At 38.4% G+C, this 22885-nt stretch overlaps 1 protein-coding gene across 2 annotated transcripts in view; it reads left to right on the top strand.

Annotated features, from left to right (window-relative positions):
• IARS1 (isoleucyl-tRNA synthetase 1) overlaps positions 1–22885 on the top strand; it is a 99822-nt gene that overhangs the window by 58935 nt on the left and 18002 nt on the right. For both annotated transcript variants that reach the window (XM_035337355.1, XM_035337356.1), the window contains exons 20-29: positions 454–601; positions 3459–3579; positions 8675–8766; positions 9175–9252; positions 9698–9819; positions 12873–12975; positions 13176–13259; positions 20991–21165; positions 21940–22052; positions 22305–22400. In XM_035337355.1, coding sequence (XP_035193246.1) covers positions 454–601; positions 3459–3579; positions 8675–8766; positions 9175–9252; positions 9698–9819; positions 12873–12975; positions 13176–13259; positions 20991–21165; positions 21940–22052; positions 22305–22400 — 1132 coding nt within the window. The remainder of the gene's footprint in view (positions 1–453; positions 602–3458; positions 3580–8674; positions 8767–9174; positions 9253–9697; positions 9820–12872; positions 12976–13175; positions 13260–20990; positions 21166–21939; positions 22053–22304; positions 22401–22885) is intronic.

Here is a 22885-nt window from a genome sequence, read left to right as displayed (position 1 = left end):
CTGAAGCTTTTTCTAATTGGGGAAAATATGTAGATTGAGTAGAAAGTGCTGTGTCATTGCTAAGGAATTCAAAATATTTTTAAAATATTGGGTGCCATTATAAAGATGAACATTAATTCTGTGCGTCCAATGCTTGTTTTTATATTGTGATAGCATCTGAGTACCTGTTGTGACTTCAATTAACTTTTAGATTAAAAAAGAAAATTTGAATTCTGATTCAAATTCAGTAAGTAGCGTGATAGAAGTAATCCCACGGCGCTAGGAAGTGACTTACCATATTTTCAATATGTAACATGCTTACAGTACTGTCCTTTTTAGGGTTCTTAGTGTGAGACCGCTCCCTTGGGTACTTTTCTCTTACTATGCAGCTCTGTGAATTCACTGTGTGCTCAAGTGCACTTCTATTACTATATTCAGTTTTAAACTTTTAAGTATTGTGTTCTTCTTTTTCAGATTATACCTTATCAATTCTCCTGTGGTAAGAGCAGAAAATTTGAGATTTAAGGAAGAAGGAGTGAGGGATATACTGAAGGATGTCTTCCTGCCCTGGTACAACGCATACCGCTTTCTTGTTCAGAATGTTCAGATCCTGGAACATAAGGTACAGATCTCTTGAGTCTGGCAATGCCAAGGGGAAGATTTTTTGTGCTTTGTCCACTGTTACAGAGAATTAGTATCAGAGAGAGATTTAGGTTGGCAGGGACCTCTGGAGGTCACCTGATCTTGACCTTCTTGTTCAAAGTAAGGCTGACTTCAAAGGTGAGTCAGGTTGCGTATGCTTGCTGTAAATTTCTGTGTTTGCTGTTGGTACCCTATTTTATTAAGCTGACCACTGTGCATCTTTCTCTTCTTGACCAAGCTTATTGCATAGAAAGCAGGAGTGAAATATAGGGGACCGTCAAGGCATAAAAGCCAGCGTTTCTCAGAGGAGAAACTCATGCTCTATTTTAGGTTAATGTTCTATTTTAGGTAAATGTGATGCTATTGCATTTACACTCCTGAAATTGGAGAACGAGATAGGGGCTTTCCAGTTCAGGGGTTTCTAAGTAAATAGCTCTGCTAGTCATGTTTCTGGGAACACCAGTAAAAAGCCAAGTACCACAAGTGCTTGAGGGAATTGTTCTGAAAAGTCCATATCAAGCCTTGATGGTTTTCTAGTGACTGTCTTACCAGTTTCTTCTAGTAGCCTGAAGTGACTAAGTGTCACTAATGCTGCTTTAAGTGCTGATGCATTTTCTTTGCTGATGCCCCAAATCGTGAAGCCAGGTATGGCTACATGTGAGAAGGAGTGCTGCAAGTTTCTCCGTGCTGAGAACATTGCCTAATAACACACAGATTTAAAACAGAACTGCAAACAAGTAATGAGTTAGCTCAAGAAATTGTCACAGCAGCCGCTGCTGAAAATGCCTCTTTGTGTACTGTAACTTTAATTATGAATCTGCATAAAAATATTTAACTTGGGAATACTTGATGCTGAATACATTAGCCACAGCAATAAGATCGTCTTCTGTAACGTGACAGTTAATTACTTTTAAAAATTAAATTTAAATGTTACTTAGAAAAAAAATATGAAGAAATGGAAAGAAAGGTGAATCATTTGCAATAATGCTTTCGACTTGCAGATTACATCTGAAGGCTGCTAAAATATGCTATATGAATGACACACATTCCTACACTTCCAGAATGAAAGCAAGATGAAAGTTTCTTGCAGTAATACTTCATTTACATGGAAGATTTTGCATGTACGCTGTATAGGTTCTGTTGAAACCAATTATAATCTTTCAGCGAAGATTAATGATGGAAGGCTACCACTTGCTAGTGCAGACTTCTACGGGAGTGGAAACTAAGCAAAAACAAGTTCAAACCTTGTATTACACGTGAAATTACAGTAGAAGTTTAATCACTTTGGAGAACTGCCATTTGAAGCAATAAAGGCAGCTGACTTCAGTAAATAATACAGGAAATAGCTGACTTAAATGGTTTTATCTTTTTAACAGCCCCTTTTGGGAAGAAGGTCTGGTAACTTCAGAGCCTAATATTTAATTTAATGAATCTCTTCTCAGGATCCCTAGACGTCATTCCTCAGACAAACTTGTGTGTTGCCCAGAAATATATTTCAGTTTTTCCTCTTTAACCTGTGAGTTATCTTGTGTGCTTTGCAGCTTTTTGCTGTGATCCTGTTAAATCTTGCAAAATCAGCCAAATGGTGGGTGGGAGACCCCAGTGGAAAATCCAGGTGCTTAAGCAGATAGTTTTGGTGATTCAGCAGATGTATTTTTCCTTTATAAATATTAAAACCATTACAGTGGATCATATTAGGCAAAACAGTGGGCTATTGGAGGTGCCACTGCTTAAATTAGATTTCATGCTTAGGTTTTAAAAACTTTTTCATCATATTCTGCCTCCTGCAAGAGAAATTATAATTTCAGTCTTACAATTCTATGCTTACTGCAGTTGCCCAGTAACTGTAGTTGGTTTGATGCCTGCTGACCTCGCACTGTGTTTGCTGCACTTTTGGGTGTGCAGATATTCTTTTTTTTTAATCCTAAAAAACGTAAGCATCCATTTACACAGTATAAAGGATAGTTATTGGGTCAAATAATCTGAACAGATTTTTCTTCTGGACTCTGAGGGAAGGCGAAGTCCAGAGACTTGTAAAATGAGATGTTAAATAGTGATTGTAAATTAAAAAACAACAACACGCAAAACCTCTCCCACCCCATTTGCTGCTCGTTTTTAAGAACATCCATGTGCAGACGAGTCAGACTGTAGGCATAGCACAGACAATTGTGTGGTCTTGTGATATTGCTTACAATGCCCTACAGAACCAGTAAAGTGTTATGAAGTTTCTCAGATGGGTGCAAATATGACTCTTCTGGCAAGCATCAGAACGTGCTGTTTACATTTAGATGCCTAAAAGTCTTCATGTTTTTTCTTTGTTTTTTTTCAGTGGGGGCTTTTGCTCTCATATTTGTTTAACCTGCTGAAATTGCCACGTGATCTTAAAACTCTCTGCTTTAAATGCCATTTCTCTGAATACAGCTTACCTCCTTAGTCGTTACATTTCTTGTAAATCCATTGGATCCTCCTGGATGAAAGAGTTCTGTAAATTCAAGACTTCCTACCCTGTATCTGGAAGCTATGATTGACACTGCAAGTGGGGAAGGGACTACTGCATACCAGTGTGTGCTGTACTATTTTCTGGCCCTTTGCACACATAACAGGCCTCCTTTGCAGTTGAAAGTGTTGTGGTGAAATCAGGAGCAGTGGAAGTTGGGTTTTTCTTTGGCCGTTTCTCTTGCATATGTTTCTGGAATTTGTGTTCTCTCTTAGGAAACCGGTGTAACACAGAGCGAAGGTGACAAAACATTTCTGGCTGAAAGGTGGCTCCATATAGAGATTGGAATATATACCCTTATGACTCGAAAATGTGTTTTGTGTTCTTATGTTGGTGATAGGAGGAGGGAAGAGAATTCCTTTACAATGAGAACACAGTTAAGGAGAGCAATAACATCATGGATAAATGGATTCTTTCTTTCACCCAATCGCTCATACAGTTCTTCAAAGCTGAAATGGCAGGTATGCACGTGTTGGGGTGGCGTGTACGTACGTTCAGTTTTTGATTAGAGAACTAACCATTTCATCCACAGACCTCCACAGTTCACTTGAGACTTACCATTCAGATAAAAGAAAGGAAATCTTTAACCAGTTACAGTAATGCATAGAATATTGTCTTTATGGGTGTGAATGCAGATTTTGCTATAGTTGTTGGTGAGGTGTTGGAAAGTGGTGACACCTTTTTATCATAGCTAATCCTATCAGTTTGGTGATGTGGCTTCCTGCTGTAGCATCTTCTGCAGTGCTTGGAGTGATTAATAATACTGTTATAGTAGCTGAAAGATGACAGTGAAAAGGATTCCAAGTAGAATTTAGGGAAGCTATAAATTAATAAATTTTAAATACAATGGACAGTGATCAAACCAGCTAAATAATAATAAAAAAAAGAGTGATTGTGGTGATCTTACTGTGCTAGGCAGCTGAACACCACAACCGCGCTCTCACTCCCCCTCCTCAGATGAGGAGCGGAAGAACTAAAGGAAAGAACAACTCACAGGTTGAGATAAGGATAATTTAATTAAAGAGAAAAAAAAATATTAAGGAAATGTTATTATTAATTAAACAATTCAACTAAACAGAAAAAAGGGAAAGTGGAAGAGGGAGGGGGAAGGGAATAACAAAACAAAACAAGTAAAGGCTATGTGGAAGTGCAGAGGAAAGAAATTACTCTCTACTTCCCACAAATGAGCGATGCTTGACCACATCCTTGAAGCAGGGCCTCAACGCACGTAGCCGGTGTTCGGGAGGAGGACAGACGTTTTCGCAAGGAGAGCCCACCCCTCCCCTCTTCTTCCTTTTTCCACCTGTTATTGCTGAGTGTGACATCGTATGGTATGGAATATCCCTTGGGTTGGTTTAGGTCAGCTGCCCTGCTGATGTTTCTTACTCACTTTTTGCCCACCCCCTAGGAGGGTCAGAGAGAGTCCTGATGCTGTGCCAGCACTGCTCAGCAGCAGACACAACACCGGTGTGATACCACTGCTGTCCTAGCTACAAGTGCAGAGCACAGCACTGTGTGGGCTGCTGCAGGGAAAGTTAACATCCCAGCCAGACCCAGTACAGTGATACAGGGGCATGGAGACAAGCTTTTCCTTACTTTATTCCATGGAGAGGTTTTCTTTGTAATCACACTGAGAATACTTACAGAAGGACAGAATACTGCTAATTTACTATAGCTTTATAAAGAAACTCACTGTTTTTCTCCATGCATATATTGTCTTTTTCATCATCCTGTACCTCTTAATCTTCATACTATATTAAGACAATTTAAATTGCAGTGAGAAGATGCAGAAGCCGTTGAACTAGTTGGTATGATCCAGCAAGCCTACAAACTTGCAGATATAGTCATGATGGAGATCTGAAGCGGCTTTAGTGCCTTTAAGGGCACTAGAAACCTCAATACTGGAAAGAAGATGGCTTTTGTCATGGTAGTCCCTGTTTATGAATAAACAAACAACTCCCCTATGCCAGTGATGTTAAGTTGCCATTGGAAGAACTTTTAGAATCCTTTCACAGGTGTGCTTAGGCCTGGGGAAAAGAGGTATTAGTGGAATATCAGATAATGCCAAGCTGGAGTTCACAGGGATATAGGACAGTCCTTTTCTGCATCAGTCATCTCTTGTGCTTCCCCCCCTGCCCTCAGACTGGCATGTTCATTCTCACCAAGACAAGTGAGATGTGTTTGTTTTGCTACAGTAGGTAAAGTGTGCTATTTTGGTAATGAAGTTCAGTCGAGGTCATCTGAAACATTAAAGGAAGAAAGGAATCCTCAAGCTACCGAAGACTGAGTTACGATAAAAGCACTCTGTTGTCAAAAACGTGTCTTTTTCCCAGGAGTTTTGTCCTTGATATTTGATGGTGTTTGTTGAATTTCATCTATTACTAGAGAAATACACTGGGTCTATCCGAGTTTACATGCTCCCTGTTAAGAGGAAAATATTTTGAGGGACTAAACGATCTTCAGAGATCTCCTTCCAACCTCAACCGTTCTGTGATTCTGTCAAAGTGGAAAATTGATTTGTAAATGTGTACATGGGATCTTGGATTAGTATGGGGTTTGAACAGAAATAGTGTTTGGGGGAAGATGATAGTGGGGCAGAACTTCAATTCTGCTCTGGGTTTCTAAGAGGAAGAGGAAGCTAACGAAAAGGTATGTGCCAGCTGCCATCTTTACAAAGCAAGATCATTCAAAGAAACTTGCTGTTGGAAAATGGCAATGTAAAGAATTCTGAGATTGTAATATTGATGTTAAAAGCTATTGACTTTTGTGTTAGAAGAAGTTATTATGATGCATTCATCAATGACATGATGACATCAGTGACAGTTACGTGATTGATACATCCCATTTGGAAATGAGTAATAAACATGGTTTTTCAGTTTATTTTTCTGCATAAACTCTGAATTCAGTCAGTCAGATATTAATGATGTGTGGTGAATGAGTGTACTGTGACATGGTACTCTGTTGTACTAATATTTTTTTAAATATCTCGTTTTGATTTTTTTTAAGATTTGCTACTTCAAATGACTTGAATCAGGAAAAATGTTGTTTGCAGGAAGAGGCAAGGAAAGGTCATAATTGTGGCTGATAGCCTCCGATCCTGAGTAAAGGTGATAAATACACCACACAAGCTTCATTTTTAGAAGCTGATTTTGCACATAATGAACATATGAGTGCAGAAGTGGTTGTAGACGTGACATGATGGCAGCAGAAGTCAATGATTGCATTTGCCAGCCGATGCTATGCAGCTCTGTAACCAGTGAGATGTGTGTAGTAACTTGTCTGCCCCATCTGGAATGCAGCAGAAGCAGTGTTGCTGAGGTGATATTTGGGTGCTATAATTCAAGGAAATGGCCCAGGTTGTACCATAACGTGCTATTTGTGCACCTCTCTGTATGACCATGTATACGTGCATGCCTGAGGCTCTAAATGGCAAGGAGACATCCAGGGGTGGGGGGGGACACTTTGCAATTAAGCCTGGCTTCTGCTATTTATTAAAGTGTAATTTGTAGTGGAGCTATATTTTACACCACTTTCCTGCCCCTAGAAAAATGTTTCCATGAAGTGGAACTTAATTAATTCTGCCCCGATTTCTACTAGTAGCCTGAATATCAGCGTACCTCAGCACCCTCCAGCTTCGGTGTAGTGTAGAGACCCTAGAAGGACTTCAGGAAGGTCTGTATAATTACACCTCCATAGCTGTGGCTTGAGGAGAGCTTCAAAACTCCCCTAACATATGCACTTAAGGACAGTGAGCCACTTGACGTGACGCTGCTTTCTGGCTCCTGCTAGTAGTGGAAAGTTGTCAAAACTGCCTTGTATTTAGGCCAAGTGCCTGTATGTGAGGAGCTTTTTGGCCATTGCGGATCATCCCTTTTAATGGGTGCTCAAAATGGAGGTGTGGAAGCACCTCTCTTTAGGAGTGCTGGCAGTTAACATGCACCGGTCAACTCTGCAGCAGCAGACAGGGTAGCTGGCTTAGCATCGGGGTGATGAGAACTAGCTTAGCCGAATGAAATGCATGCTGTTGAGTAGTTGTGCTGTGTATTTTTTCCACTGAACCCCAGCTTTTATTATGGAAACCCTGGTGATTTGGATGCTTGAGCTTTTAAGTAGGGCGAGTGGTAATATAATGGAAAGATGATATGGAAAGTAATAGAGCAAGCAGCCCTTCATGTTTTATGAGGGCAAAAATCCGTATTTCAGAACATTCAGCCTTGTCATACTTTTTGCACTACTTAATCGTTTCCTGTGTCAGGCACTTCTTGTACAAAACAGCCTATCTCCTGATGATTGAAATGGAAAGAAATGTGTGTGTCTGCACACGTGTGCACGTGCTTCCCTGCACCTGCATGCACCTTTCCTGAGGCCTGAAAAGGTGACATTGCACAACTTGGTTCATAAGATTACAGCTGTAGTGAGGGGAGAAATGCATGCTTCCAAGCTAAGTTGAATGTTGTTAAATGTATTCTATTCCTTAATGTTCCCTGTGTGCGTGTGCTTTATTATGTTTATGAACCAGTCTTCTAACTAGATGATTCATAGCTATACAGGAGCTGGGTATTTCTCAGGAACACAAATTCCCACAGGAATGTCTCCCCCCCCAGCATGAATCTTCTGAGGGTTTCCTTTTTAGGTTTAAATACAAGTACCCTGCCTTTAAAGCCATTTCTATTTTAGAAAATACAATGAAAAGCATAATGAAGCTTTTAAAGTAAAGATGCATTTTATTCAGCAGTTGCTTGATTAACGAAACTGATTCAAAATTGACATGAAAAAGTTCCTTGATTATTATTTTTTTTTTAAAGTTGTACACGAGTTTTACCTTAGGAAGCGAAGTCATATTTAAGCTTTCTGTTGTTCACGATATTTTTTTGAAAGTTTTCCCTGTTGCATCATGATGTTCATGATGACCTTGTTTTTTGTTCTGGCAGTTCTCCATGCTTGTAAGTTATGCTGAACTTGGAAAATACAGCTTGGAAAATACAACTTCATACCTCGTCAGGCTTGCTGTTATTTTGCTTCCTGTCTGCTGAAAAAAAGCAAATAATTCAGGGAAAATTAATTAAAATGGGTGTCTCATTTTAAATCTGACAAAAAAAAAAGATCTTGGCAGTAATTTATATATATATAAAAAATCTATTGTATGATTCTACAATAATTTCCGGTGAACTTCTTGTGACTTGGCTGTATTTATAGCATGTACAAATAGAGGATTTGCCAAATCCTTCACGATTAATAGTTTTTTATCCACTGTCCCATTTACAAGTCAGATAAAAACATAAGGCTTCTGTCATGCATATTTGTGTAGGATTAGAAGAGTAATTTGGCAGTAGATGTTTGTCTTGTAGCATGAAACTTGATGACGAGTATTTCCTTAATGCGGTTTTAACATTTGACATAACAGTATGTCTAACCAACTTTTTAACCTTGCTAATGTAAATGCTTCCCCTAAAATTTTATGCTCAACACCAGAGCAGCTACTGATAATGTGTTTCTTTAAGAAAGAAGGTAGAGGTAGAGGGCAAATATTACCTACAGTAAATGTTTTCTTTCCAGCTTACAGGCTGTATACCGTAGTCCCTCGATTAGTGAAGTTTGTAGATATTCTGACCAACTGGTATGTTAGAATGAATCGCAGAAGACTAAAGGTATGTATCTACCTCTGTGGTCTTGTAACGTAAACAAAATCCAAGTCTGCATTAACTTAATACATAGCAGCTTCATGGTATTAAGCAGAAATCTATATGCTGTCTTCTGAATATGATCAGTTTGTACCTGAGAGTGGAAGATGAGAAATTAAAATGTTTTTTTCCTCCTTGATTTATGAGGAAAGCCAATTAACCAACAGAATGCACCGTAACTCAGTTTCACTTGCTGGATGAGATTTAGAGCAAAATGAATACAGCTCAGAAAACTCATTTATTGCATTAACATAGGAAATCTTGGAAATTTACAGAAATACATTTAGAATTTACTGAAATGAATTTAGTGATGCTAAAATGGTGCTTGTTTGTTTCTCTCTCATTGTTTCTAATCTTGGTTAATGCTTTGAATAGGGTGAGAACGGGACCGAAGACTGCATTAGGGCCCTGGAAACCTTGTTCAGTGTTTTGTACTCCATGTGCAGACTTATGGTAAGGGAATTACGTAACTGACTTCTGTTAACATAGTTCATCTAAAAGCATGCATCTTGGTTTCCAAGTTGACTGTAGAAGCTGGGGGTACAGAGACTGAACATAGGAGGAGGAAAAAGCATATTGCTACTGACTTAAGCACCACAGTTTGTTCTCCACCTCCCCCTTTTGTTTGCTTATCTGCAAATATCACCTGGCTTAAAGAGACATTCAGATTTCCCTTCTGATACCCAAACACGAAGCTCAGAAAGCAGGTCAATAAGTAGTACCAATTTCATCATTTAGTTCAGGCAGCATTTTCATTAACTTCACAGTTCTGCATTGAAGACACTGCGTAAGCATCATGTTTTTGCTGAACTGTCCTTATTCCATTCATAAGTATTACTGATTCATAGTGTACAAACAATAAAGAAAAGATGGTGAAAGAATGCATGCAACATTACAGGCACCGTATACTCCATTCATCACTGAACTGATGTACCAGAACCTGAAGACGCTTATTGATCCAGCCTCTGTACAGGAAAAGAATACTGAAAGCATCCACTACCTCATGCTTCCTCAAGTGAGGTAAGAGACAGCTGTTCTGTGGCAAAATGGTGGGTGCTTTTGTTTGTTTTTGTTTGTTCGTTTTTATTTTGCTTTTCACAGAGAAATGCTCCTTCAGTTATGTGTGTTGAAAACTGCTTTGAGTAACAGGAAAAGGAGCTGCTTTAATAATATGAATGACACAAAGTAACCAAGAAGAGTTTTAGGATGATGGTTAACACGTTTTTTTCTGTAAGTGCAAAATGTTCAAGTTTTAATTAAACTGATTGCTAGCCTTTTCACTGTAGGAGAACATTTCACTATGCACTCAGCTGTCAAAGCTGGGAATTTTCCCTCCTTATTTAGGCAGCAGACTTCTCGGTTAAAGGATTGTAGTGATAGGAAGGAAAACAATTGGGAGGAAACACTGTGGTGGAAATGTGTATTCCTGCTTACGGTGGGTGAGGAATATCCTTTTCACTCTGCAAACCATACTGGCTAAAAGCTATAATGTTTACCTATAAAGAGCCCCAGAGGATTTCAAAACCTCCTCGCAGGCCCTACAGTCGCAAAGAATGCGAGAATCCCCTCATCTCTTGGCAAATGCTGATGCCAAATCCCATGTGGATTAGAAGTATTGTTTTGTGTGGACCACATATGGAGCCAGCAGAGTGAGTTCTTTTGGCTACAGATCAGGAATTTGGACCATTGTCCAGAGATTGCCACTTCCTTGTCAGAGGATACATAACACGAGAGGGCTTTCCAGATGGATCCCTTTTGTTTGAATGCAGATGGGTGAGTGTTTTTTTTTGTTTGTTTGTTTGTTTGTTTTTGGTTTTGTGTTTTGTTTTGGAAGTGCTAGAAAAGGTTTAGCTCGGTGATGGTTATATCAAAGATAAGTCCTGGATTATCAGCTTGACCCAGCTAGAATTTGACAACTGATTTTTGCTTGTTGTTTTTTTTTGTTGTTGTTCTTGTTTTGGCTTGTTTTTTTTTGGTCCTGCCATGGGAGACAGTAATAATATAATAATCACTTACTCATTGTTGCCTTGGTGTTTTGTTAGTGGATTAAGTTAGTGCCTGCATTTCAGTCTGCTATTAGTCACTGAATATGAGAGAAGCACACGTCTCTATTTCCTGTTGGATGGCAGCTCAGTTTATAAACCCCTAAAGAACAAAGGAGCTGACCTTGGTATTTTACATGCTAGTTTAAGAATTCAAACCTTGTGGTAATGTTGTTTCTTTCATGGATACTATATCCTTTGAGGAAGGGGTTTGTTCTTTCTGCTTCCTGTAGTAGTGAGCTGTTGCAAAAAGGAGTTTCAGGTTCACGTAATGATGGTGCTGATTTTCTGTTCTCTGGGAAAGTGCTGTAAAGAATAGGTAATCAAAGAATGTGAGACTTTTGAGTTACCACAAATGTTTTTATGTTCCTGGAGCATGGACTAATGGATTTTATTTGTAGGAGCTCAGTTCAGGCATGCACTTAGCATGGCTGTTTAAAAGTGGCTTAGTTACTTCTTTTATTCCTGTTAGTGCTGACTGACTTCATGCTGCATTGTGCAAACATACGATGTATTTGAGTGGCTGCAGAGTTTCCCTTTTTCTTGTATTTGTTTGGGTTTTTGTCTGCTAGAAGTTTGTCTAATTTACTGGATCTCCTATGCATCAATTGTTCTCTTTGTCAGATAAGAAGACATTTTCAAAGCTACATTATTTGTGCGGTTGTAGAGTTTCACCTTGAGTTTCTAAGGGTGTCATTGTGTTTTTTCTTGGAATACTTTTCTGATGACTGCATAAGGAAAATAGTGTCAGCCAAGAAAGAGAGACATGAAAACTTTTTTGGTGCAGTCTTAAAAAAATACTGCTTTAATCTCTGACAATATGATGGCTGTACACAGAGAAAGTTGATGGACTTGGCCACTTTCACAGCTGAACTTGAATGAATACCTGAGGTATTGTTTGGTTGCTTAGTGTCTGAACAGGTTGCTTGCATTAGATTTTGTGGAAGTACATGCAATTCATGTAATGCATTCTCGTTTTGTGGCTCCACAATGTCGTTAAGTAATGGCAAGCAATAGTGAAATATTTCTACATTCTGCTATATGAACCTTTCTGGGTGCAAAAATCTTACATCATGCAATTTATGTATTTCCAAGATATTTTTGAGGACCGTAATGTATAGTAGCTTTTGGAAGAACAGAAGCTTTAAAATATGAAGTAACATTTTAATTGAAACCCTGGTGCAGTAGATGTGGACACTTGTTCTTGATTTACCAGTTTGTTTTTTTTTTTTTGGTTAGTTCTTACCAAATCCATGGTTTTAGTCCCAATACTTTTACTACTTACATTACAGCTAGCAACGTTGCTTTATTTAAAATTGTGTTTTGAACCAGTACCTCTGGTCTTGATATGATGTTTGTGCGGTTTTAAAAGAGCTGCTCAAGTTATGCAGCTTCTCAAAAAATCAAGAAAAGCACGTTCTCAGAACTTCTGGATGTTAGTATGTTTGAAACAAGAGGCGAATGTCAGTTTACTGAAGGAAAAAAAACAGGAGGGGGGAGCTGCCTCAGAATGGAAGGGTGTTAAAATGATGAAGCCAGGAAAAATGATGAAGCCAGAAGAGATGACAGGACTGTCTAAAACATCAAGCTATAGTATGTAGAATTCCTGAAAAGATGCATTGAGATCCAGCAAGTTGGTTTCATTATAGGTATTTCATTGTCATTGTTAAGTATTCTATTTATAAAACCTTTTTGCATCATTTTGTGATATTAGGAATGTAAATTGTGCTTTTTAATGGATATTAATAAAACAGGTAGTATGACTCAATCCATCATTGCCATCTTGTGAGAGCTGCTAATAAAAGATTATTTTAAAATAGCTGTTTTTGTCTTACAGTAAGATTTTTCCATCATCTTCTCCACGAAGAGAGAAGAAAAACATGTTTGTTCATTTTTGAAATCGCCCCTAACAGGGCATAATTGAGTCTCTTCTAGGAAATTTCAGAGAAATGGGTCAAATATTTTAAATCTTCTTAAACCAATACAGAAATGATGAATCATTTTAATGTTTTCTGTTTTTTTTTAATCTAGGGAGGATCTGATCGACAAAAAAATTGAAAGTGCAGTTTCTTGTTTGCAGTCTGTTATTGAGCTGGGACGAGTAATCAGAGACAGAAAAACCATTCCAGTAAAGGTTAGAAGTCTTAATAACTCTTACTAATACCTTGTGAATATGCACTAGCTTTGTAACTTTGGGACAAGCCTGGGAAAATGGCATAATAAAGTTTGGAATAGCAATCAGAGTTCAATAGTGAAATAGTTGAAATAAGTACATAATTTCTGATATTCTTTATTTTTACTTGGAAGGACAAAAGTTTATTTTCTTCTCCCTAGTATCCTCTGAAAGAAGTAGTTGTTATCCATCGGGATCCAGAGGCTCTGGAAAACATCAGCTCTCTGGAGAAGTACATACTTGAGGTAAGAACATGAGCGTGACACTTAAGTGGGCTGTGTATGTTAGTCAGTTACCTCAAAAAAAAAATCCTAACCACCCCTGTTGTCTGTGGTAATAACTCTGGGTAAAATTCATTTAAAAGAGTTGTAATGAAAGGAGATATGATATGTGCAGAAATGAAGGTGAATGGGTGATCCTTAAGCAGGCAGTTGTAGTATTAAGAAATACTTCCTCTCAAAATGACCACCACGTAGTATTTCCAATGGCCTCTTTAAGGAAGTCCTATTTTTCCTCCTTCAGTAAAGGGAAAAACATTTTCTGATTAAGAATAAGGTAAAATTCAACTACATGTTGTCAAAGAGATGAGTTAGAAATTTTGGGTTTGCGTTCAGTTAAACGGCATTAAAAACGGTTTGATGACAAGTGGAGGCTTTGACAGAGAGTTCCATGTAAGAGAGAACAAGAGCCCAGTTAAGATGTTGCTTAACAAATAAAAGGTCAAATAAATAAGGTCTCAGTCCATACAATTTCATACACTTATCTACTCCTGTATGCCTATGAAATACTCTTCTAATATGTGTCCATTAGAGAAATGCAGCCTCTGCCCTACTTCTAAATCTTTATTTGGATAAAAGTCTTGTCATTCAAAAATAAAATAAACCTTCTTGGTTTTTTGAGCTTAACTTCATGTAGTTGGCTGGACTTTCTGCTTTTAGTCAGTCATGTAAAAATCCATAGTATTTTAAGAAGTGAAATGAAAAACTTTTTTTATAAATAAACTTCATTTATTTATATGTTAATGCTATAAATAAATCTTCTAAACTTCAATACTGCATTTCAGCAGTTGTTTTGAAGGCACAAAGCCTGTTACATTTTGATTGCTTACCAGATTGTTTGTAGAATATGCGTTTTTTAGCTTTATGTTCAATTTAATTTCATTACGCATAGACTTTATATGCACTTCCTTTCTCATCAGTGAAGTACAAGAGTCATCAAACAGTAAGAGAGAATAGTGATAAGAAACAGCTTTTCAGCTCTGATAATGAATTTAGATGAACCATGGTGCTTTTATTTATTTAAAAAAAAAAAGCTGCTATGCCAAGTATATGTTTAAATGTTCTTCTAGATGTTGGTGCCTTGAAAACAACTTGCAAACCCTTGGTTCTTAATTATTAAATTTATTGTGATCGTGCATTTGATATCATGAGCTATGCTATGTGCAGTTTTTCAGAGCTAGCAGCCTAAGGGCTTTCTAATTGCTTCACTGAGCAAGAGTAAAATAGGTGAACATCTCCAGTGTAAGACTGGAGGCCTTCCAGAACCACTCTGGAAGACAGTGAGGGAAGAAGAAAGACTTGTTAAGCAATACTGTTCTAAATGAACAGTCCTAATTTCCTCTTTCTGTAGTAGTCTTTCACTGGGATAGATGACTGCTTGTCACCCAAATCTTTGACTGTGTTGCCTGGGGACGTATGTCATGACTACTTTGTTGGAACTGGATGTGTTGTTGGGAGGAAGGAATTGCATTTCAAATAGCAGCTCTTGGCTAGTAAAACAGAATTCTAATAGTGCTTACTGGGTGTCGATATTGGGCAGAGTGCGTGCCTTGCACTAGAGAATAAACTGGAGGTAATTTCATGGCTATTTTCTGTACTGAAAGTCTTTTTGAATTTTTCACTTGAATCATTTCCTAACACAGTCCCATTGTATTTGTTTGTCTCATAATTCAATGAATGTACATAGAATGCATGCCAACTTTGTCCAGGCGCCTTGGTAACCAAACCATCTTGGTAGTTGTTCAGATGGTCTTCCCTATTTAACACCTCCTTTAACAGCCTTTTTTGAAGGAGGGATATTAGCGTAATTACAAGATTGTCATTAAAGAGGCCAAGTATAGTGTAACACCAAAACTAACAACCCCCCAATACCACCTTTTATTGACATGTTTAACTATTACAAGTGATTTCACACAGAAGTTCTAATACAGTTTCTGAATACCTGTGAACTGCAAGCTTTAGCCTTCTTACATCCTGCCTTCTCCAATCTTAATTTGAAATAACCTCTAATTATGTGAGGAAAAAAGAAAACAATTTTGAACAGTGATGTAGATGTACATCTGCACAGCTTATGTGACTTCTTTCTCTTTCCTCTCATGATAGCTTCATATGTGGATAGGTGAGCCACGGGATGTATTTTTCATTATCCTCCTAAGTTTGTCCTTTTCCTGAGTGCTTGTGGCAGATATACCAAAACCAGATCACTGTTGCAACTGATTTCTTCGTTCTGTTTTATCTCCAGTACACTTCCCAGCTGCTGTCATATTAGTGTGTGGCTCCCTTGAATGGGTGAATGGACAGTAACTTGGTGGGAAATACATTGCAGTTCAGACTTTCCTTCATCTCCATCCACAATACTGAAGCTTTGAATTTGGCTCTGCTGAGGAACTTACTGTCTTATTTCTGTCTTCAGGAAATTCCTTCCATGGTGTTCCTGCTTAAGGTCTCAGAACTGCTGGTAAAATATAGGACTGGCAGGTTTGGCAGTCTGTCTTTGGTTTGTTTTTATAATGGCTTATTGGTCTTTGACCTTGTTGTCATCTTTAATTTGTCTAAATCTGTCACTTTCCAGATCAATTGGAATGTGATCGTGACAGTCCATTCCAGTGCCTGTACTATTGCATGCTGGTAGTATGTGAAGCATAAAGTTTAAAACTTAATGATTTTTTTTTTTTCCTTCCATAAGGTTATGTAACAGAAATAGGGAAACGTGTCTTGGAAGATGTGAGTTACAAGTTCTTTTTTGAGTGTAATAAGTCTGGCAGTAGTACATTATGAGGATTTCTTTCCTCATCCAGAAATGGTATGATCTCTATTGTATCCCTGTCCTTGGTAGGTTAAGGGTTCTTCCCTTTAATGTGGCTGTCTAGAGAGAGCTTTGTAACAGAAAATTGTCCCATGCTTACAATCTGATGCAACTTTCTTTGGTTCGAGTTGTCATTGTCAAGATGAAGTACTTTGTCGTGACAAGGAAAACAAAAAAATGTGCATCAACATGAGCAAGATAAAGTCATCATGCTTGTCTTGGTGACAGCAGCTGTGCCAGCTGATGACAGGGAATTCAATAGTTGACTGAAGCAGGGGAGAGGACCTCTTAAACTCCCAGTCATGTATTAGCCTAAGTATGCTCTACACCAGGCTTCCAAAAATTCTTTGGGGGTAACTTAAGAGCACTGGCTAAGGGAGTCACGACTTGTTCCACAAAATATTTTTCAGATCAATGTTATATACTTGTTCATTTTTAATTACTGTGGGACTTAAATTCTTAAGAATTGTGCACTGAAGGAATGTTGATTAAAAAAAAAAAAGTAAATCTTAATTGATTTGCAAGTAGGATTGGTAAGGTTCTTCTGTCATGTTAGCTTACCGACTATTTCTCTTAGACTTGGCAACTGTGATGCCACTTCAGAATTACTATTATTCTTAACTATTTCAGTACCAATAACACAATTTTTGAAGTTTAGTTTAGTGTCTACCACATTTTCTTCAGCAGAAAACTGGAATTAAGGGTTGTACAGAATCCAGTTTTAAAGGAGATGAAGTTTGCTTACTCAAATTACTTCAAAAAGGTAGGTGGAAAAATTTGCTGTTGACTTGTACAGCTGGTAAAAGGTGACAAAAGAACCTAACACCTTGATAAATTATTGCAGAATTGGATGAATATGCAAAAGTAGGTTTCACTTAATTTGCTATTTAAAACAAAGTTAACATATATGTTTTAGGGAGATGAGTTTCAACAAACGTAAATACCTTTATGGAAGTACAAATGCATAATGAAAAATAGCACAAAGTCTTTTGTACTTTAAAATTCATCAGGCTGATGCAAAAGTGTGATATGTGTTTTTTTTTTGTACTGCATTGCAGTCAATTTAGTTGTTTACCAGGACAGCTCACAGCTGTAGAGATCAATGAATATGGGCAAGTGGGTAGTATTACTTTGTTTGCAGTATTATTTGCAGTTTTGTTCATCAACCTCCTTCCATATGCAGAACCTCAGAACCTTTGGTTACTGCCAGAGGTGTGTTTCTAGTGCCTGAAGTAATCTCTAAGAAAACTTGCACAATTTGATCTCATGCAGTTGCTGACTAAAGACGTGGAAAATACAGTTGTCAATTCTTTGAAAAATGCTGATCACTTTTAAAAATAATAACTGTATTATTTGATCTGTAGTCTTACTCTCATCATCAGAACATACAAAAGAATTTAAATAAATTGAACTTAATATTAGAACTGTCCAGAGTATGGAGTTGCCATGCAAAAAGAACCAAGCTCACAAAATGAAGTAACTGTTTGATGTGGTTGCATTTTATTCATTAGTAGCTCAAGCCTTTTACGACACTAGTTTCAGGGCTTTTCTTCTTAACTGCTTCTAGTTAAAGGTCTTTAGCTGAGTAAATTTTAGTCTGTGCACAATCAGTGTCTTGTTGGCATTGAACTTCTGTATGCTCTTCAACCCTCACTTCTACGTATGGCTATAATAACGTGGAGATAATTTGCCCCCTCCTTCATCAAATTCAAGGTCTACCAGTACTTCATAGTGTTAATGGTGTCACAGCAATACAGTAGACTGAATCAGTGAATGGGTTGAGCTAACTGACATGTGAACTGTAGCAGTGTGTGTGGTCCTTCAATATTTGGTTTCTTACAGTGTTGCATAACTAATATTTATTTTCCATGTAAGTAAAAGGCCCGGCCCAGCCTGAAGCACAGCACTGGCATTTCTTCTCTGTTCCGAGAACTGAATGTGGTTGGTAGGTGGGTTGCAGGTCAGTCTGATCATGTCTGGCACATGAAGTATTGGCACAAACTGAAGGCCCTTGTACAGACAGCACTGAGAACGTGTGAATATGCAGCTCTTCCAACTGGGAGGAGGAAGAATCAGTTGCTTCAGTTTGTATATATATGTGTTAGCAGGTATAGATGATTTTGATTTCTTGAGAAGGTAATAATCATTATTTTAAATCAAAGCACTATAATGAGACAATTATAAAGAAATCCAAGATACAGATTTGCCTTTTTTTTTTTTTGAAGAACTGTTTTAGTTTTGTAACAAATAATGTATACAGAAGAATGGTTTCCTAATCAAATTAGCATAGGATATTTGTCTTGATGGAGATGGCTTGTGTGTAATTAATCTAATGAGGCCCAAAATCACATTTAAACTTGTGCTATTTTTTAGATGGCTACTCCCCACCCCCCCGGTTGTCATTTACCAATTGTGGGCTCATTTCGATTAAAACTGAATTTCTGAAATACATAATTTTCATTAGATTTTCTAAAAGATGTATTAAATAAAATTAGATTCAGTTATATTTGTGGCTCCTCATGCCAGTAGGACTTCCTGGGGAATTAGACTTCAAGCTCAGTGGTTGTATTTAAGAGTTACTTCTCAATCTAAATGTCTGGCTATTTGCTAGTCCTTTCTGCTACTGTTTACTTCTGCTTCCTAAAAATCTTCAGTAGCTTGCTTGCCAAATACACTTGCTGATTGTCATGTCAGTGTGAACTCTAGCAACCTTCTGGTGGAGATTTAAACTCCAAGTATTCAATGCTTCAAGTATTGGGCAATCTGACAGGCAAACTCTACAGAATTACAGTGTAATGTGCTCCAGATATGCACAGTTTGTACCTGTAGAAGAGCTGCATGCTGGCAATTCCGACTTTCCAAGTTATGTCCCTGCTATGTTACAGCAAGGATAGAGCGAGACCATGTGAAGCAGGGAATTTTGGTGTCAAGTGCTGCCTTTGTTTGTTTCATTCTTAGCCTGTTTTTTTTTTTCCCTGCCTTGTAAAGCTATCTTGAAGATCCAAAATAACACTGGGATACAGGGTTCTTTCATTTACGGGAGGTATACTAAGGTGAGGTACACCAAGTTCATGGTGTAATGAGTTATGTGTGTGAAACATTTGTTTCTTGGACAGAATTAAGTGGAGAGTTCACAATGTGTTTTTGAATTTGACATTGTATGATGGTCTGGGTGTGCAATTATGTTTTTAATGGTGATTTTAATATGTTTATATGATGAGGAAAATATTTGTAATTAAGAACATAAGAAGTGACTTAGTGGCTTAGAATAACAGCTCGTCTAGCACTGTACAGTGTGTCCTGCAATAGCAAGGGCTGTTTACAGAGCACAGGTGTCTGGTTACTTCTTTCAGTAGACTCATTCCGTAGTCAGCCATTTGCAGTTGTTGTATTAAAGATGCTTAAGGACAGATCCCTGCCTATTCCTTTTAATATCTTCTTGCCTGCCTGTTGTCGTGAGTGTACAATATCACAAAATATAGTATCACAGAATCACCTAGGCTGGAAGAGACCTCCAAGATCACCGAGTCCAACCTCTGACCTAACACTAACAAGTCCTCCACTAAACCATATCCCTAAGCTCTACATCTGAACGTCTTTTAAAGACCTCCAGGGATGGTGACTCAACCACTTCCCTGGGCAGCCTATTCCAACGCCTAACAACCCTTGCAGTAAAGAAGTTCTTCCTAATACCCAACCTAAACCTCCCCTGGTGCAACTTCAGCCCATTCCCCCTCGTCCTGTTACCAGGCACGTGGGAGAACAGACCAACCGCCACCTCGCTACAGCCTCCTTTCAGGTACCTGTAGAGTGCGATAAGGTCGCCCCTGAGTGTAGTTCCTTGTTGAATTTGCTGGTACGCTCCTGCTTTCCTTCTCCTGTGGCATTAGGTTCCAAGGGTTAACTCCTTGCCACGGATCTGTTTTACACCCACCTCCGACTGTTTTCACTGCATGCTCCCTAACTCAAGGGATCATTTTTACATTCCTTCTCCACCTCCTTCGTAACTTTCTAAACCTCAGTCTTATTCCCCTTAAACATCCTTCTCTCCAAAGAGCTCCCGACATTTTGGTCTCTCCTCATATAGAAGCAACACTGTCCTCTTAATCAGTTTTTATTCCATAAAACTCTCTCTGTAGCACCACTATGTCACTATTCAAATATGTGGACAAAAACTGTACGCGTTACTCAAAATATGGGCGCACCCATAGTTCTTTGTAGTGGCCAAATGATGTCCTTGAATTCCTTCTGAAGGTGATGGATGCTTACAAGCTTTTTTGGCTGCCCCTGCACACTGATCGTTGGTAGTCTTGTGCTGCAAAGCTTTGGCTGGTTTGTCTGAGCAAGCTGTTTGTACAGTAAGGACCTAGAATAAACAAAGGGAAAGAGACAAGGTGGAGCAGTAGCAGTTGTATGACTTAAAGCAAAGATTTCCATTATAGTTCTCTGGCTAACTGCATTCTGAAAGGCATATTTTAGTAAAATCTTTCTTGCTGAATTTTGACAGGCCATTTTCTAGTGCCGTTGCATACAGAAGTAATAGTTTTAACTTTCCAGGCAGATGTAACAGTAAAATAAAAAAGCTTGTTGAAAATGGATCTGATTTGAGTTGAGAGCTGACTGGTGTCTGTTGATGTTGGTGAAATGTCTTCCTAAAGGCTGAAGATGAGAATAGCATCTTCTGTTGAAGAACAGTTTCGGCATCGGTTGGGTTTATTTGCTGTTGCTGTGTTGGCAAGTTACTTGGTTCACAGAAGCAACCATTCAAAAAAATTGCAGCTTGGGACTTAGCACTTTCCTAGTCCCGTGGCCCCTGCTTTTCTACACTTTCGAAGAGTTGTCAGAGATGGCTGTTCTTTAGCTTCCTTTTTCCTCTTGGTGTATTTATGCAGGAGCTTAACGTACGTCAAGTGACATTATCTACTAACAAAGATAAATACGGAGTCCGGCTGAGAGCAGAACCAGATCACATGGTGCTTGGGAAGCGCCTGAAAGGTGCATTTAAACTTGTCATGGCTGCAATCAAAGAGCTGAAGAGTGAGCAGCTGGAGGAATTCCAGGAGACAGGTATGTGGTGGTACAAACAACTAAACCATAACAAAGTTGTCCAAAAAAAAAAAAGAGAGATTTGGGATTTGTCAGAAAACTCCAAGTAACTGCACTTGATGTATATATATTAATCAAACAGATCCCAAAGTATCCTTTGCTAGACGTATGGAAACTTAAAGCTTACCTCCCAGCTTTCATTCATATTACAGTTCATGCTAATGAGAAGAGGGTGTATGAGGTTTTTTGTTTGTTTTTTAATCTATCTTCTTGACTGTAGAATTGAAGTGGTTGTGTATACTAATCTTACACTGTTCACCTGTTTAAGTTCTACTGTATGTCCAAAATGGGGTAAGGAATGAGTTTTCCTGTAAGACTGAGTCAAATTTGAACTGAGTATTTGTGTGACAGCTTTTATTCTGGAAGCATGGCTTCAACTGCAGATTTACAAGCGGGTGTGAATTTTCCAGCTATATCTGTTCAGTTAACTGCTGAATGTGAATTTTTTGTTTAGTTGAATATGCAGATTATTTTTAAGTTCTGTTCTGTTTCCTTCAAAGGGTATACAGAAAGTCTGCGTGTGAGCTGAGCTCTGCCTGCAGAAGTGTTAGTATGAAAAATCTGAATGAGAATCTGAATGTTCAGCGTGTCCTACTAGCATTTAATCGTGCCTTTACTGTACGATGGTTATAATGAATTTCATTTATTTTAAGTCTGGAATTTGTTTTAAGCTTTTTATTTATTTATTTTTTTATTCTGATCGTAAGAGACACTCTTCATCTGCCCATTCTACAGGCACCATAGTTGTAGAAGGACATGAACTTCATGAGGAAGATCTTCGTCTCATGTATACCTTTGATCAGGCTGCGGGAGGATCTGCCCAGTTTGAGGCACATTCTGATGCTCAGGTATTTTTCTTATTCTTTACTCTAAGGGAAGCATTCCTCTAAAAGTGAAACGGAATTGTTGAGGTGAGAAACTGGGGTGTTTTTCTTATCAGTTAGACTCCTGGTATGTGGTCAGATATATTCTGTTTTGGAGATGTTAAAGTACTTTCTTCAACCTGGTATTTTGTGAGGAGCACAGGAAGAATGTAACTGTGAGATAATACTAGCTTGTTTCAAGTTAGTCACCTGTTCAACTCTTCTGTGAATCCTTAGGTTTTAGTTCTGCTAGATGTTACCCCAGACCAGTCCATGGTGGATGAAGGAGTTGCCCGGGAAGTGATTAACCGCATTCAGAAGCTTCGCAAAAAGGTTAGGAAGCAATGGAATAAGACAATTTACTTTTAAGCTCTTCTTGGGTAATACGTAGCAGAAACTGACATCGTTAATTAAAAAGTGAAGACCTGTATCATTTACCCCCTGATCTCTAACTTTGATCTGACATAAATGGCTTGAAATCATTCTTTTGTTTCAAATTTCCATATTTTAAGTAACTAGAGTTGAATCTTGAGCTTACTATAGAATCACAGAACCGTTAAGGTTGGAAAAGCCCTCCAAGATCATCTGGTGCAATCATCCCCCTACCACCACTATCACCCACCAAACCATGTCCCTAAGCTCCAGGTCCATCCTTTTCTTTAAACACTGCCAGGAATGGTGACTCCACCACCTCTCTGGGCAACCCGTACCAGTGCCTAAGGTTGCTATATGTCATCAGTAGTGGGTAGTTTTTCTCCCTTCAGCCACGTAGCAGTGGTTCAGTCCTAGTTAACCAGCTCTTGGGCCTGCCTTCCTCC

Source organism: Oxyura jamaicensis, chromosome 12 (assembly GCF_011077185.1).
Source record: "Oxyura jamaicensis isolate SHBP4307 breed ruddy duck chromosome 12, BPBGC_Ojam_1.0, whole genome shotgun sequence".
NCBI classification, from domain to species: domain Eukaryota; kingdom Metazoa; phylum Chordata; class Aves; order Anseriformes; family Anatidae; genus Oxyura; species Oxyura jamaicensis.
This window is presented reverse-complemented; position numbering and strand designations above follow the sequence as displayed.